The sequence below is a fragment of the Anomalospiza imberbis genome, chromosome 5 (assembly GCF_031753505.1).
Source record: "Anomalospiza imberbis isolate Cuckoo-Finch-1a 21T00152 chromosome 5, ASM3175350v1, whole genome shotgun sequence".
NCBI lineage: Eukaryota > Metazoa > Chordata > Aves > Passeriformes > Viduidae > Anomalospiza > Anomalospiza imberbis.
This window is the reverse complement of record NC_089685.1, coordinates 12,115,529-12,132,835: the sequence shown is the minus strand read 5'-3', so window position 1 is coordinate 12,132,835 and position 17,307 is coordinate 12,115,529. Positions and strand designations below refer to the sequence as shown.

Here is a 17,307-nt window from a genome sequence, read left to right as displayed (position 1 = left end):
CTCAAGTTCCATTGGTTTCATCTGTATAAGTCAGACTGAGAAGGTTTTACACCTGAACACATTTTCAAGATAAAAACTAACATCTTACCGTGTTTAAATAAGTCATATACAGCTCCTTCTCCCCATATTCCTGCTCTTGGCCTTCCTTTTTGTGCTATCATTGTTCAAATGTTTTTCTAGTGTCATGTCCCACCTCCCCCCTTAAAAAATATTCTTCATTTCTCAAGTGCTTAGTGCCTCATACCACATCCTCTCCCTCCCCACCTCCAGGAGAGGGCTGGAAATGCTGACAGAGCCATAATTACATAATGACAACTGCAACTGATGGAAGAAACATCTCATACAGACACACAGAGGAGACATAAGGCTGACTGATTATTAACAGAAGTGGCCAGTTGAGAAAAGAAATCTATCCTTCCTAACCACACTAAAGTTTGTTAGAGAGAAGTTCAATAACATAAGCCAAAATATTGTTCTGCAGCTGTGAATTCATGCTAAAATGACTCACTTCACTCAAGTTACTACAGCTTTACAAATCTAAGATTGACTTCTTGTAATATTACATACTACGTACAAATATTTATGATCACAAGAAGCACTTCCACTTAATCTGTATGACATTTGTTTTATTTGCTTCAGAAGGATGATGTTTCTGAAAGGAGTTAATTTTTTAAAATCACTTAAAGGCTCAAAGTAAAACAATTCTCTGAACTATATTTTCCCATGCAGATACAAGTATTACATGTATTACATAAAAGGCAGTCCAACACCCACTTCCAAAGAAACACGGATAAATTAATGCTGGCAGTTTTTGGAAAATCCAATGGCAATTTGCTTAGTTTACATCAGGACATTAAGAACAGCTCACAGCTGGCTCTAGGTAAGTGAACAGATCTGGGAACCCAACCCACACGGTGTACCACAGAGCCAAGCAGCACTTCACAGAGGTGACTTTGGATGCCTGGAACTTCGTAGTTTGCTCTCAAATCTATCCTTGGCAAGGGTGAATTACCCCCACTCTGCGATTCTTCCCATTGCTGTTGGTTTCAAGGGTGCCTATGGATTCTGACAGAGCACACATCCAAGCTACTTCCAGCCTCAGCTTGGCTCCACACGTTCATACAGCAATACCTCAGATCTAATGAATCCTAATGCAACCACTTGCATGGACATTACAATACCTAAAAACAAGACTGGGTTATATTACTTTAAATATAGGAGAATTGCCTACTTATGACAAGAAACAAAACCAGAGTATAGTAGTTTGTGGTTAGTCTCATACTGCCATCTACTGAAAAAAAAAAAAAAACAAGCTAGTTCTCTACAAAACTGTTCTGTTTGTGATTCTTCCCACTGCATCTCATAGCAAGATTATATGTGATTATATTTCCTCAGCTGCAAAGTCTGAAAAACCTTCTACTCTTCCATTTTTATGTAACACTAGAAGTGCACAGCATTTACAAATATCAAGCCACTATCCACTAAAACTCCTGAGTCTTCTGCAGAATCTAAATGCCTACATACTAGCCAAGGAGAAAGTTTAAGAATGTTCTAAGGGGTCTATATAATTAGAGCTGATGGCTTGTATCAGTAGAACAGCCTCTGTACTGATGGAATGATCACATACTTATTCCTGCTTTCTGTAGAGCCTGTTTATAAATCCAAATCAAGCATAGGATAATATAATTTAACAGACAAACCTAAAACACTGAAATTGCAAGGAGGGTTATTTACATATTCTTTAGCACATTCTTTCAATTTAGTCCTTTTACAACAAATGAGGAGAATAAGCCATTGAAGAGAAAGTCTGACTTCCCACTTACCCCCTTTTCTGTTGCACAAATATCTGTATTTCCATAAAGTGTTCCAAGACCAATTACTTTGCCACCATTTGTCCGTATATCAATTTTATGGCTCTGAAAAAAGTTTAAAAATCATACAGTTAGACTAACTTGTTCTCTAGTTATGATTATCTTGTTTTTCAAGTTTTACCGTATTCACCACTGGAAACCTTAGTCCTGCAAGTAGAACCAGATTTGACAGTGTTTCACTACATACAAATTCTAATTAAAATTGTATTGCATAAGGCAAAACTCAAGTTTTTAACAAATTAGCCAGGTTTCAAGTAAAAACTGCTCTATAGCCCTTACACCTTTCAGCTGCTGCTGCTGCATACAACCAACAAGAGGAAAAATAGTACAGAAATGCACATAAACCAATCTCAAAAAAAAAACCAAAAACCCACCAGCTCTTGAAAATAAAATACAGCCATCTGTAAAAGAGAAAAAAATCTTTAAAAATCAGATTTAAATAAATAATTTTTCTCTCCTTATACAGTAACATGATGAATTAAATGTTTCAATCTGCCATCACAGTTCCTTTGAGGCAGGTACACCATGCTTGTTATCCGAATAATGGTTAAACAGCAAACCCTCCAAATATGTTACTTGAGGAGAATATGGGAACTTGCAAGATTGGAAAAACTAGTGTACAGCAAGGGCTCACCAGTGTGGCCACTAATAGTTCAGTAAAATTAAAAAAAAAAAAAAAAACCACAATATAGACACTAATTCCCCCATCCCAAATTATTAGAATATCTTCCAAATATTTAAAAACCAACCAGGCTTTCAGAGGTAGGTATCTCTAGAGACACCTAACAGAAGGATTTGCTGAGACAAGAAACCAGTTACAATGGTCAAGCAGCTTTTTCACTAAGAGGAATTATTCCACCAGCTGAAAAATTTTTTCACTAATTTTTCACAGGGCTTCTCTAAGCAAGGGAGAAAGGTTTGAATAATGAGGAGGCAAAAGGCTGTCAGGACCTTAAGAGATGTCAGAGGAAAACCAGAACAATTTGTTCAGAAGAAGAGAAGGACACTGGTGCAGGATGAATCAGGCTCAGACATGGTGTGTGGTGAGGAAGCATAGCAGGTCTTCTGCCAGTGTGAGCGAGATGCCTGGAAATTCTTGTTATCACCAGCACAGTCAAGGAGTCAGGAGTCATTGAGGAACATGGAAGCATAATTATAGGGTTTTCCTAGTGGCATCTTCATCATAAGAAGCACAACAAAGAAAAATTAAAAAGAAGAAGCACTGCTTTCTCAATCAAGAATTTGTGAATAATTCATACTCTGAAGAAGACCAAAGTGCCATAACTGTGTTTTGGAATTACTGTTGCTATTAGTTGACCAAGAGACTTGGAAGGGATAGGGTGAACTGGACTTCAGCCAATTAAAAAACAACCACCACCCAAACAAAACAAAACAAAACAATTCAATAGAACCACCCTCAACAAATCTTACTGGCCAGGTAATGCCTACCACAGCAAAACTGCCAGACAAAATCCATTACTAAACCTCACAGAGACTCCTCCTTTCTGTTCAATTATTAGTATGTATGATTAAGCAAAGCAGATGTCAAATCCCTAAGTCTTTTGTAAAGACACTATAGATTGTATATATTAAAAAAAGATTTTTTTAAATTACAGTTTATACTAACAACTTCTTGCAAGTTAAGAAAATTAGTAGTTGTGAGCTGTTTGCTGAATGCTCTTGCATAATCCCTACATGACCAGATCTTTTTCATTTAAAATTACATATCAACCATCTTTTTCTCTTTCCTGTAAAGAAAGGGTCTCCTGCTTTCTTAGTTATTGAGGTTTGTTAATAACAGCAAACCAACATTAAAAGAGCATTAATCCATCCAGGGGAGGGCACTATCACTTCAGTTTGCTCAGTAAAGCAAATTCCCAGAAAGGGAATCAGCTCTTATGCTTCACTACAACATCTGGTCCATAACATTTTTAGTAGTTTTGGAAAAAGGCTAATACTTCTTTTTCTCCCAAATAATTCTGCTTCTCTGATAATACAGAGTATAATTCCTGAAGCTTTATTAGAAAAAATGAGTTCAGTCACCTTACTAGAACTACAGTACTTAAAAGCAAGATTAGACTAAAACCCAGCTCTTAATTTTTAAAATTCAAGATATTTCACATCTTGGATTGTATTTGAGACAAGATTCTCAGAAGGTAAGTTCGCAGTCTTTCCTCAAAACCTTCTCTTTCCATGACACCACAAAAAAATTCTTGATGCCATGGCATGCCACGATTACTGTCATTTTTACTGGCCAAAACCACCTTGTTTTGTCATGCACTGGTATTGTCATTACTGCATAACAATAATTTTTAATGAAAATTTTAGATGGGCATCATATAGCACTATTAACTTCTGTGAGATTTTAGGTACCTTTATTAGAGTAAAATGGTTAATTACAGAATCTGGAAGGTTCAAGTTGCCTATAGTTCCCCAGCTGTAGAGTACACCTAGATCTATTGTTATTACACCCCTCCCTAAGCTCAGTTTTCCCTACTTCTGTTATAAAATTATGTCTTACCACAATAGAGAAAAACACTGAAAAATTTTTCATATCTCAAAAAAATTGACCCTTCTTTTGAATTAATATCGATTCCTGCAGGTTCAATCCCAAACAATCAAGTGAATTTGACTCCAAATAGCACCTAAGTCAGAGAAACTGATTAATTTTACAACCGATTATGTCAGAAAACTTGAAGCCTTAAGACTGAAAAAACAACCTCATGCCTATGATACATACAGTATATATCAGATATATTTCAGCCAGGTATTTTGGACATGTAATGTGTAACTTCTGATTGAAAATTAACTTAAAGGGATTGTCAATAGCTCTGATATACCAATTATTAAAAAACAAAAAAACCCACACACATACAAAAAATCAGCAGCAAGCTGCAAAGTCTTGATTGAGCAGGCATAACTATTCACCTACTAGACAGGAAATCCCAGTCTATTTTTTTTTTCTTTGAGGGGCAGGGAAGATAGGGATCAGGCTTACTGCTGTCACTGATTCTGCTGGCTTTGGCTATCACAGATAGATGGACTTCTGACTCCTCGTTATTCACTAGTTTTGACTTTGTGCTGCAATTGTATGCAGTAATTAAAGGTGAGGTGCTGTACACATGGCAATATGAATGTTGCAATGAGAAATACCAGAATACTTCTCATCTCCAGAACTGGCATTTAAGTTTTGACACTATATCCCACCACACAATCCCTTTTCAAACAGTGGGGGAGGGTTCTTTGTACCTTTATTGACTGCAAGACACTAGTCCCCTTCTCTGTTTCTATTTTGCAGTTATCACATTCTATTTTCTGAATCTTCACACAGCCAGTCCCTGATGTTTTGATATCCAAATCTAGAATTAAAAGAGTTTTATTAGCAACAGAAAGAAAATTCAGACATCTTTAACATAGTATTTGATCATGTTATACAATAACCACAAATAGTAAGAAAAAAGAGTAGCTTCTTTGTGACTTAAAAACCTGCTTGCTGCTTTTGGCCACACACTTGGAACAGCATGAATAGTCACTATCAACTATGAATACAAAGTTTAGTAAGCCAGTGTTTGAGCCATCCAACTCCAAGAGAGAACATTAAGAAGAAGAATGACTAGAACCTGTGGCAAGGAATCAGCAGGGTGTGACCCTAAAGTGAAGTGTCATCTTTTTTCTTTTTAACTCCACCTCCATCTCCTATCTACCCTAGCCACCAATTCCATTAGAAATTCTACTTAGACCCTTGGGCACCCTGACACACATTTTGGGATAGAAGGTTGGCAGCTGTCTGAGGCCACATGTTGAGTAAAAAGGTTCAACAGCACAAATACATAGGCCTTGCTTCTCCACTAGCCAGCCGCACAACCCAAAACCAGGCATAGAAGCGTTGGTGTGCATAATTCTCCTTAGCCTACTGGAAAGCCTGACATTCCCCTGGCACGAAGAAGCATGTTTGCCTCTAGTCTGAGTCACCTCACCTTGCTACTGTTCATAGATTCCCACAAAGAAAAAACCACCAGGTCTTGTCGATAAGATGCAGAGGCAGGAAAAGCATTTTTCCGCCATTTGTCTCGCCCCTGGGTTTAAGGAATGGGAAGTTTGAGAATGTACAGACTGAGGATTCTGTCTATATTAATAATCTTTTCTATAATTGTTTGTATAAATGACCACCATAGTGACTGGCAAAAGGTAAAGGCAGGAGAGGAAAAAAGTGATTTTGTTCTTCTAAGGATAAAACGTAAAAAGAAGAAAAAGAAAAACTGAAGAGCAATCAGAAGTGTTTGCTGCAAGACACAACTGAGCCCCATTACTCCCTAAAGGAAAGGAGATTTGGTAAAGCAACCTTCATTTAAGCAAATGTGAAAGTCTTACCTTCACTTCCACTGCCTGCTAAGGTCATCAGAAAGATGAAAAGAAGAATCAGAATGTGCAAATCAAGCTTTGCCCTGAGGAGATTCCAAAGTCAGACCTTGGGAATTTCCTTGAGAACCTTGAGCCTGAAGATCAATAGTGTCACACTGCTGCCCAGGCTGTCCTCCCGTCCTGCCTCCTGGAACCATGACAATAGTAAGCTTGCAGACCATGAAGAAGAGAGACTGAGAGCTCCAATTAACAACAAATGGAAGTTTTGTCACCTGGCAAACTAGGAAAATGCAAGAGACAGAACTAAAACACAACATCTTTGTAGCAAGCATACTGCTTATGGCAGCAGTAAGCCAAGAGGCTAAATTTAGTGAAGGATGTAGACCATATTCAAAGGTAACAATTCCTTAAGAAAAAAGGCTACAAGAGGTAGACTGGAAAGCAATGTTGTTTTTGAACAAGCTGTCTTGCCCAGACTGCTCAGTTCACTCACTGGACAACTGCACAGTGCTTGGGAAGGTCTACAACCAAGACTTCTGCTATTTTGCTTTCTGAGAAGAGAGTCCCAACAGCCAGTTTGCCTGTGCAAATCCTTGAATTCTATCAGCTTGAGACCCTCCTGCTCTTACTGCTTCTGTCAAAAGGGATGAGGAAAAGGCTTGAGAGCATTCAGTTTAGCCATGATACAAACTCATTAAGACTTTCACAAGAATGAGGTTAATAAAAAAACTTCTGATCCTGTAAAGCATATTATTACCATCATTTGAAAAGGTGGTTTAGTAGTGTAATCCTAGCTATCAAAGATGGGTGCTAAAAGAGGACCTGAAAGTCTGGAAATTCATAAACATGTCATTAAGAAACACCAGGGACTTCTGGAGATACACTTTGTGCCTTGATCCTCTGCAGAGTCACGCTACTTTGCTAGCCTTTATATAACAAAAATTAATGGACAAGGAATTGAGCCCCTCTGTCTCTTCTCCTCTGAGTTCCCAAACCAAGGATAAACAACTCCATAAAGACACAGAATGAAAGCTGGATAATATTGCCAATGAAATTTTAACAAGGGAAACAAGATACAATCTGCTTTGGTGCCAAAACTCCAAAAATAGCCAGTTTGATTCCTCCCGAGCAAAGGCAAGGGCTGAAGCCAACTTTAGCCACATAAACCACAAAGAATGCATGAAGATCTTTGTGGTGTAAAAGACTTGTATCAGAAATTAAGGTATTTAGGAAAAAATAAACACTTTGGTATCAGAATGTAGGCAGAGGTACCCCAGGGTATTTAAGCACCCCAGTTATTAAGCTGCCTTAAGCTATAATACTTGAAATGGACTGGATAATTATTTATTTTCAGATGACTCAGCAGCCCTATACTACTAGAATTATCACAAATTATGGTTATGCAAGCACTCAGTTCAGTTTACTTCTGCATACTCATGCAGTCAATGTACATTAACCAGAAATCAAAGGGCTGGTTTCAGTTTAATTAACACATGGAAAAATAAATAAGCTTAATTAAACAGAAATTCCTTGGCATCTGCCATTGATGGTTAGATGTATCAGAGAGGATTAGCAGATCATGTATGAAATTGAAATCCTATACAGAGCTCAAAACCAGACACTAAGACAAACTGAGGATCTTTTGGTACTTGCCCTACTAAGCTGCTTAGAGGTTGCCTTTGGTTTAAAATGCATACTTAAGCTCAGCATCTTCCACACATGCTCTTCATTCAGGCTCTAAGGAGCTTTAGACAACTTGCAGCTTCCTGGATAAGCTCCAACCTAAATTGTGAAAGCTGTTATGAAATGCCTTAACTTCCAAAGTGAAAAAAACAAGAACGCTGAAAAGAGATTCACATCAACCTCTCAACTTCTTGCATCTAAGTGACTGACAGAGCTCAGGCAAAACCACCTGAGCAGAACAGAGCTAACATCTTCCTCACTCATCCAAGGAAAGACAGAGAAAAGCCAAAGTGTTTGCAGAGCAACAACAGTTCCTTTCTGGTTTGAGATGTGTTTTTACAAGGGATAAGATCCTTTGTTTATGCAATGATATTTAATGGATAATTCTTTTCTAAATAAATAAATGGAACAACTCATAAACAAACTAATACTCAGAAGATCAAAAAAAAAAAAAAAAAACCAAACTGGAGCTGAAAGGACACTTAAAAGTAGAATCTCAGTACAAGAAAAATTCTACTTCATTGAGTAAAAACTTAAAACACCCAAACCCCACAACCTTATATTTTTGTAAATCTATGTCTAGATACACCTGGATGACAGCACAAACAATACTAACATCGTGCTACTTATGGGGTGACAAAGACCAACTTGTGGAAGGACACTACAATCCACAGATTGTCCAGGGATCCTGAATTTCATGAGCTTAGCACAAATCCAAGTGGAACAGCTTAGAAACCTACAAAAAAAGAAAACCTGTTTCAAGAAGAAAGCCCCTAAGACTCTCTGCAGTGTTGGCTGACATTCAGAATATAGTAGGAATCTCAAAGACAGGACAAAAGCAAAATGAGTGTTTTCCATCAATCAGGATTCATTATCAAGACTTTCAGGAACATTCCTTACACTGAAAACCTTTATGAAGGCTGAAATTTTTCCCATCTTAACACAATGAATTCTGCACCTTGAGAATAACCAGCTCTGGAGTGACTTGTAATAGTCACTCAGAGACTCTGGAGAAACTGAAATAGTAAAGGACTACCGTGTCCAGACACACCTGGTTCCAGAGAAATGAAGGATAATAAACGGGACACTGGGTTTGATTCTCTGTAATTATGGGGTGGACTCTGTGAATGTGCTACAGACAAGCCAAGGTAATCTTTGTTCTTGCCAAGCAAGGGAGGAAAAAAAAAAATAAAAAGGAGGTGTAAGATAGCAACTGAAAATTCTCAGGTAAGAGCCAAGACTACAAGACTCTTGGAGAAGACAGTCTGGCTGCAGCTCAGTGACAGAGCCAATGAAGAGAGAGGTAACAGCTGATCTGCTTAAGAGAACAGATTGGGATTTTCAAATATCTTTAACAATATCCTTAGTTCTGTGTTGTCTTTCAGCTTTAAGCTATGCACCACCTTCAACAGCACAAGACGCTGGAAATCAGCACAAACAGCAAGGTTGAAAACTTTTATCAGTGACACCAAATTATTCAGACTAGTTAAAAACTCACTGACAAATTGCAGGAGGACCTTGTAACACCACATACTCAAATGATAAAGCAGCAGGAAATTAAACTGCGGGACTCTGACAAGAGTTTACCATGAAGCGCTCACCCTGAAACTGTTTCTATGTGTAAAGAGAGACTCAGCAGAGAGATCCACTGAGGAGTTGAGCTGTATCAGGCTCTGAGAATCCCGTGATGAAAACAGTTGACAGCTAAGAGAATGCTTAGATGAAATATAATTTACATGTGTTCTGTTCTTACTCTTCCCTGAGCATCTGCTTATGACCAGAGACAGGGCAGTGGCTGCTGGAGTAATGGTAGGAGTCAGTACGACCATTCTGACAGAGCAAAGCACACTGAGGGCAGGAAGGGCGAGATTATACGCACAAATATTCTGTATTTAGTTACAGAATATTTGTGCATATATTAGTTGCTAGGAAACAAAACATACCCCAAGTTCTGATAAGTGTATTTAAGAAACATCCCTTCAATTATAAGCAGTGCTTAAAAAATTAAATTATAGGGATGAGTAAGACTGGAAAATGTGAGAATGATGTTATGTCAAACCCATAGGACTTCTCCATGTTGAATTATATACAGTTTGGGTCCTTCTAAAAGAAAACAAGAAAAAAAAAAGCATATTGTAGAATTTTACCTAAGACACAGGGTGGGAAAAAAAGTAAAATAAGATAAAAGGTGCAGAGTATCTCTGCTGTATGTAACATCATATTTGACAAAAGTCATAGATTACATATATGAAGAGTAAGTAGGGTGGGATTATTCATAATTTCTCATATCACAACAGCAGCAGGGCATTATATGAAATAATGCAGCAGTCTTTAATAACTTTAAGAAAACAACAGACCAGGTGCATTGTGCATCAAAAAGTTTTTCCAGCATGATGAAACATTCTGCACTGTATAGGAAATTGCCCAAATCCATAGGAAAAAACCAAAACCACATCAAGAACTGAACACAAATCTCTGAGTTTGTACTCCCTAAACTCAGGACCACTGTCAGAACTTCACTGTCAGCTCAGCAGAGATGTTTATTGGTTTCAGTCACTACAGCTGCTCTCCCAAATTGTGTTCCATACAAGAAACCCTGCACAGATTATAGCCCTGTGCCCAAAGAGATAATGCAACGTTTGTACTGGGCAAGGGAGCCCTTCTCGGTATTTCCTCTGTACCGTTACCTTCCAGGCTTTTATGACCTGCGAGCAGGCACTGGGCACAGCAAACACGAACGGAGCTGGCGGATGGCACAGCCCGGCTGGACAGCCCCCGGAGAGCAGGCGCGCCCGGCTCCCGCCGAGGATGCAGTCTCGGAGCCCAGTCCTTTCGGAGCAGCGGCTGCCAGAGCACAGATGACAGCGCCCGCTCCAAGTGCCACTCACCAGCTCAAGTTTTAGCACGAACCGCTGCTGGCGAAAGGGTCAGCAACAAATCACGCATCCAAACACTCAGGAAGTGCAGGAACACAGGAAACAAGACGGGGCGTTCTGAATTAGCGAGGGCGCGACGCCGCTTCCCAACACCGGCTTCCAGCCGAAGCGCCGGCCGAGCCCAGCCCCCGGTGGGGTCCCCCCGCTCCGTGCGCCTGCCCCGCACTCACCGAACTTCACCGGCGTCCGGACCTCCACGGCGGTCTTGCTGTCCACGCCGTCCGCCACGATCGCCACCTGCCCGAGCGCCTCGTCGTGCTCCACCCGCACCAGGTCCCGCTCCCGCCCGCGGCGCCCGGGGCTGCCGCCGCTCACGGCCACCAGGAGCCGGTCCGCGCCCGGGCAGCGCTGCGGGTCCAGCGGGCGGACGCTCACCTGGCACGGCAGCCGCACCCGCAGCCGCCCCCGCGGGCTCACCGACAGCGCCCACTCCCGCGGCGGGGGCGGGCCGGGGCCGCTGCGACCGCGGCGAGGGACGGGCGGCGCCCACCGCCCGCTCGCCGCTCGCACGGCCAGGGCCGCCCAGCGCGGGGGCAGCGCTCTCATTGCCGCCGGCAGGGCGAGAGCGGCCGGGAGCCGCGTCAGGAGCGCCCGGGACGGGACGGACGGGACGAGGCCGCTCCTGGCGGGCGGCCGTGACCCCCGGCCGGTCACGTGGCGGGGCTGCACGCGGGGAGCGGCACCGGCACGGCCGGTAAACAGGCGGCGGCTCCGCCGCGGAGCCCCCTGGGAACCGTAGTTCTGCAGCGCGCGGAAGGAACTACAGCCGTGCCCACGGGCCTATCGGAGAGCGGGGAGGGCGGGGCATCGCCGAGAATCTGCTGCTATTGGGCGGCGGGGCTGGACGCCGGAGCCAATCAGGAGCGGGGGCGGCTGAGGCGGGCGGGAGGCCGTGCGCCCGTCGCCATAGCGACGGGGACGCCGCTCGGCCGGGCCGGGCTCTGCGGCGGCCGGGAGGGAGTCGAGGGGACCGGGGCCGGGGCCAAGAGAGGCGAAGCTGTGGCTCCGACGTCGAGGCGGGAAGTAAGTCAAGCGGCGCCGCCACAGCCTTGTTCGAGGAGTCTCTGAGGGTCAGGAGTGCGGTCCCCGGGCGGGGCCCCGGGCGGTGCCGCGTCGCGCGTGAGGAGACGAGGCGCCCCGGGCAGCCTGCCCTTGGGCGCACTTTAGCCTACAGCGAGCCTGCGTGTGCTGAAATGCCCTCGGTCAGCCGGGGTAGAAGCAGTTTGGCAGATGTGTTGGAAAACCAGTTATTTGTTTTTGGTTTTCTGAAGTGATACCACAAAGCACCAGAATTGCTCTCTGTCACTAAGTTTTGGTCACTACGTTAGGTGTTGTACTGCTTTTTAGCGGTTCTGAAGACAAGCAAATAAATATTTTTCCTGAGTTCTGTGCAAATACGCCATGAGACAATTTTCCTTACAGGGTTACAAACAAGTAGGGAACCACTTAATTCAGTTTAAAAGACTCTTCTGGACTTCATACCCCACATCATTGTATAGCAATTTTAAAAAATGAGATGGGGCATGTGGGCAATAGATGAGGTACAGTCAGGGGCTGAATTCTTGTAATAGTTGTTGTTTACTGCCAATAATGAGAGAGAAAAATGCACAGAAAGCTGCATTGTCTTAGCAAGATTGCAAAACATGAAATAATGAAATCTGGGCCTGTTACTTAATTCCTGTCTCCCTTTTGCACTCCATGTGTTTCTTTTTCATAAATAACCATGCAGGCATGATACTTAGTCATCAAATACTTTTCATCTCATTAGCCCTATTTCCATTTCTGTGACTGTCTGGCTTTGATTATTTATGAATCTAAAATGACATCTCAGTGTCCAAGAGGAAAGAAGATTGCCCTGTTTTTTTGGTCCACCGGTAATTTTCACTGTGGAAAGTTCAATGAAGGTTCATATTCACCAATAAAGTCCATCAAGGTAAATTAGTGCATTGGATTACATTACTCAGTCTCAAAACATCATTAGGCTAAACACTAAAAGGGCTAGCCTGTTTTATGATAGTCTAGTACGCAAAAATTGAATTCTAGAAAGTTTAAAAAGTGTCAAGAAATATCTTGGGACATGATGGAGGCTGGAAGTTTTTTTTCCCAAGTCTTCAGAAGTAGTGGATTTTGGGAAAAAAAAACCTACAAAATTCTCACCCTTGAGACCAATACCAAATTTGGATGTCAGATTGTTTGTCAGGGGGAAAGTTACAGATACGTAACAAGTGTGTTGCAATGTGCTATGACTCCACTAGATGACAGCCAGTTCAGCAAATAACTGTGATCCGACTGTTCGAGGGAATCCGCTCCCGGGTAACTCAGTGGGGCTCACTGCTGCCTCCCTTTCTCCCTGGGTCAGTGCTGCCGTTCCTGATCCTTGACTCCCACCTCCTCTGAAACGATAGTGCTGCTTTCCCACAGGCCCCTTTTCCTCCAGAAGCTTGGTATTGGATGCTCTTCACATAGCACGAGGCTTATCAGTACCCACAATCCACAGTAAATTGTGCTCTGCATCACCTTTAATATTGTCAGGCTTTGCATAGTTGAGAAGTTAGTTCAAGAAACCATTCCAAGATGTTTAAGCCTCAGTTATGTTTATATTTAATAGTTGCTGTTGGGTTTTCTCATTAGATACAGTCTAAGCATGCATGGTTAAAAATCCTGAACAAAACAGATAAAATGTAATTGCTGGGAAGAAGTTCTTTCTCCATACTTATGAAATTTCATGTGATTAATGTTTTACTTATGTCATCTTTTTTTTTTTTTTTTTTTTTTTTGCTATATTAACTCTGTTTAACTTTTATGGTTTTGTTTGGATCAAGTGGCATAGCATGCTGTGAAAGAATATTTATTTCCTTACTTGTTTTCTTTTCTTTCATTTTTTGACTTGTCATTTGCGGGAAAAGAAAGTTGTATCAAATTTATAAGTGAAGATATTATTAGAACTCCACTTTTCATAGCTGCATGATTTCGTAGTGAATTACAATCCTTATTTGCCATTTTGCCAGATATTGGTGATGTATGCCAAATAATACTCAGTATTTCATGCAAAAGATCAAAAAAACCTAGAACTCATGGAAGTTCTGTAAAGTGATATCAAGTAGATTTTAAGCCAAAGCATTATCAGACGCACTTTTAGGCTAAGGTGAGAGAGACATTTCAAGGAAAGAGGAATTAAATAAGAAATATTTGCAGGAGAGGCTGTAGAAGGAATACATTTTTCCAACTTTTGTATTTGGAATTTATCACAGAACAACCACAAACTGCTGCAGGTACCCACAGGGTATAAACGTAGTCTGCCTGGACAGGATTAACTTTACCCATTTGCTCTAATTGTAATGAAGAAATAATGTGACTTTACTTAGGAAAATAGGACCACCTGTATTTGTATTTGGAATTTTTTTTTTAGTGATGCATTTCTGAACTGCTTCCTTGAATCTTTTTAGTTCTCAAGATATGTCTAGGGTTCACTAGGTAGGCAAATTATGTTTTGTTTATTTCCTCCTCTGTACTTTAGCATTGCAAAGCATGCCATGGTTTGGATTTCAGGGATTTTCTTGTTTGTCACGCTACCAGAAATTTTCTGAGGGAAGTAAGTTCCTCATGGAAACCATGTGAAATGGGAAGTGACAAATCTTACCATTCAAATTCTCCTTATCTTAGCCATATCTAATTAGAACTCCAGCAGATAAAGTCTGTGTGTGGCTCAGGGTGGTTCTATCCCAAATAGCAGAGATTTGAAAACAAAGGAAAACAGCAGAACTTATGACAGAAATTGTTGAGCAGTTTAGGTAGAAATTGTTAGCAGTTTATGTTGTGCTCTCATTTCCCCAATGTGGTGAGGTTATACAGTCTAATCAAACAATCCATTCTGATTCACATGCCTTTGATAATGTCCTATTGTACATGATGTAGTTTTAAATTCAAGTATCATTTAATGTTGGCATGGTTTTGTTGTTTAAAGATACATCTATTCATGCTGAAGCACAGACTCTGCCCAGTTATAACAGAAGGTCCGTCTACTTTAACATTAGGGAAAAACCATAAAAAAATTAGGGGTGGAAAGAGGATCACTGTGTGATAGAATAAATCTATGGTGCTCCTGTTATGAAATTATCTGTAGGTTTCATCCTTCTCTTTGAAGAGGATATGGTAAAACTGAAAAAGTTTGGAGAAGGATGAGGTGAGGACAGTGGAAGGCAGAGAAGGGCTTTCATGCCAGTGACAGCAGGTGGATTGTCTGCTTCAACCTAGACAAAGAATTGTCAAATGATGATTCAACATTAGGAATAAACCTAGTGGCATAGGAAAGTTGTGATTATTCAGTGACTCATCCAGTAAAAGAACCAGGTGACATCAAGGAGCCAGATTCAAAAGCAACAAGAAGCAAGGGTTACTCATGTCATGCCAAGGCAAAATGAAAATCTCCATTCCCCTGGATTTTACCAATACTGAAAGCTTTGAGTGAGTTCAAGGAGAAAGGGGATTGGTTCAGAGAAGCATCGCCACACCATGACTGGTGGGTACTTCTGTCCCTCCCCAGACATCCTGTTGTAGGCTGGAAGTATGCAGAGATAGGTGATTCATCTTCATACATGGACCTGCATCTCTTCATGCTCAGAATAAAACTTTATGTTTTGCACCTGTCACTCTGAAAATAATCAATGAAGCTAAGTGTCACCTACCTGGATTCTGCACTGATTTGTGTATGAACATTGCTGTTTGCTAGAGGGAGACAGAAGTAAAGATGCTGAAATTAATTTGGGGAATCTTGAGTTCAGATTTCTATTATTATTGCTGCCCTGAAGCTGTTTCACAAGACAATTCTCAGCCTGATTTGACCCAGGTTCCAAAACAGCCTTGTAATTTCCATTCTCTGCAATTCTGTGTCTTGGATCAAGGCTGTGATATTGTTTGCAGTTTCTACAGTTAGCAGATATTCTACAGTTTGAAAACATCCTTACTTGTTGGGCTAGTCCATGAAGTTAAGAATCATGACAACTTTCATTCCTATTTCAATTAGGCAGTTTATTTACCAGATACTTCAAAGACACAAACTTTCCACTTTGCTTTTTGAAGTTTATAGATCCAATTTTATATAAGCTGAATTATATATTTAGTAATGTAGTAGGTAATGGAAGCATGCTAAACTTATTTTAATGTCCCATAAACCTATGTAGGTTTTGTTTATGTCTGCCCCCTCTTAAAACCATATGGAGACAAGGTCTTGTCACACTAGCTGAGGCTGTCTAATGGGTTTTCTCTGTCTCAGATTTCTATAGTTGTGTCTTAATTTAAAATTATAAACTTTTCAGATTCAGCAGGTTTTTTTTTTTTTTTTTTTTACAGTAGTACAAAAGAGTCCTCACCAAGACTCCAGGAAACTGGAGTTTCCTGGAGTCTTGGTGAGGACTCTTTTGTACTACTGTACTGGGAGGAGGTATATTTTTGACTGATGTCAACTGTATGTTTCACATACAAGTACTGATAAATATGCCTACACCCATGAAACCCTCACATTTTGGCATTGTTCTACTTAGAGTTTCTGCCACAGTGCTTTTCCCTCTGTCTAAATTCTAAGTTGAGAGGAGCAAATAAAGCAACAGCGGCCATTAGCACAAAATGCATATGCTAAAATATTCAGCAGTAATTTACAGATGAAAAATCACTTGTTATTTATAAATGCGTATACATGTTTATGTACAGTAACTCAGAGTTTATTTCTTGGCCTCTATGATGTTTACAGTTATTTCACAATGTTTTGACTCCTCCAGGAGGGATCATGAAATTGCTTTTTTTTTTCCATAAGCAAATACAGACACTGAAAGCTCTCTAAAAGTCAAAATGTTCCTGAAGGAATTCCAAACAGTGCTGAAGAAAGTAATAAACTTGCCAGTTTAACTTTCACTACCTTTATAGACAAGCGACTTTTTAAAAGGTGAATACAAATGACACAACATTTTTGTATCCATTTTCCCACCACAGTTATAAAAAGAAATTATATTTTTCTTAACTGTCAGCTTTCTGGCTGTGCAATGCCAAATTGCACTGTCTGTTTCATTGAAAAGATCTGGTATATATTATAGAAATAGTCTCAAAATTTCTTCTTAATTTTATTACAGTTCTAATTTTGGTTGTCCTTGATTTATAGTGAAATGCCCTCTTTTAAAAAAGAGAAAAGTCTCCCATATATTATGTGAAAGGCCAAATAGTGTCAAGACTGCCTAATTTGAAGAGGATTCTGCATCTTTGGCAGCTGATATGGGTTTTACTGTGATGTGGTTCCATAGCTGAATACAATGTGCTCTGCATAGTAGCTAATGTAGAAAGACCTTCCGGTGTCAGGTGAACATTTGCAAAAGTTGATGTTCTTTCTCCCAAAATTTTGCACTAAATACTGTGACACTGATCTGTCCATTCCTGTCACCTACAACTTCAGTGAACTTGTGAAGGAA

At 40.7% G+C, this 17,307-nt stretch overlaps 2 protein-coding genes across 2 annotated transcripts in view; one reads left to right on the top strand and one right to left on the bottom strand.

Annotated features, from left to right (window-relative positions):
• Nucleotides 1-11,514, bottom strand: part of FAM185A (family with sequence similarity 185 member A) — a 36,884-nt gene extending 25,370 nt beyond the window's left edge. The window contains exons 1-3 of the mRNA XM_068189635.1: nucleotides 11,023-11,514; nucleotides 5,121-5,230; nucleotides 1,824-1,916 (exon numbers count right to left, since the gene is read on the bottom strand). Coding sequence (XP_068045736.1) covers nucleotides 1,824-1,916; nucleotides 5,121-5,230; nucleotides 11,023-11,398 — 579 coding nt within the window. The 5' untranslated portion in view covers nucleotides 11,399-11,514. The remainder of the gene's footprint in view (nucleotides 1-1,823; nucleotides 1,917-5,120; nucleotides 5,231-11,022) is intronic.
• A 245-nt stretch (nucleotides 11,515-11,759) lies between these two features.
• The window catches only part of CCDC146 (coiled-coil domain containing 146), a 67,621-nt gene continuing 62,073 nt past the window's right edge, over nucleotides 11,760-17,307 (top strand). Inside the window, exon 1 of the mRNA XM_068189612.1 lies at nucleotides 11,760-11,875. The gene's annotated coding sequence lies outside the window, so the exon portion shown is untranslated. The remainder of the gene's footprint in view (nucleotides 11,876-17,307) is intronic.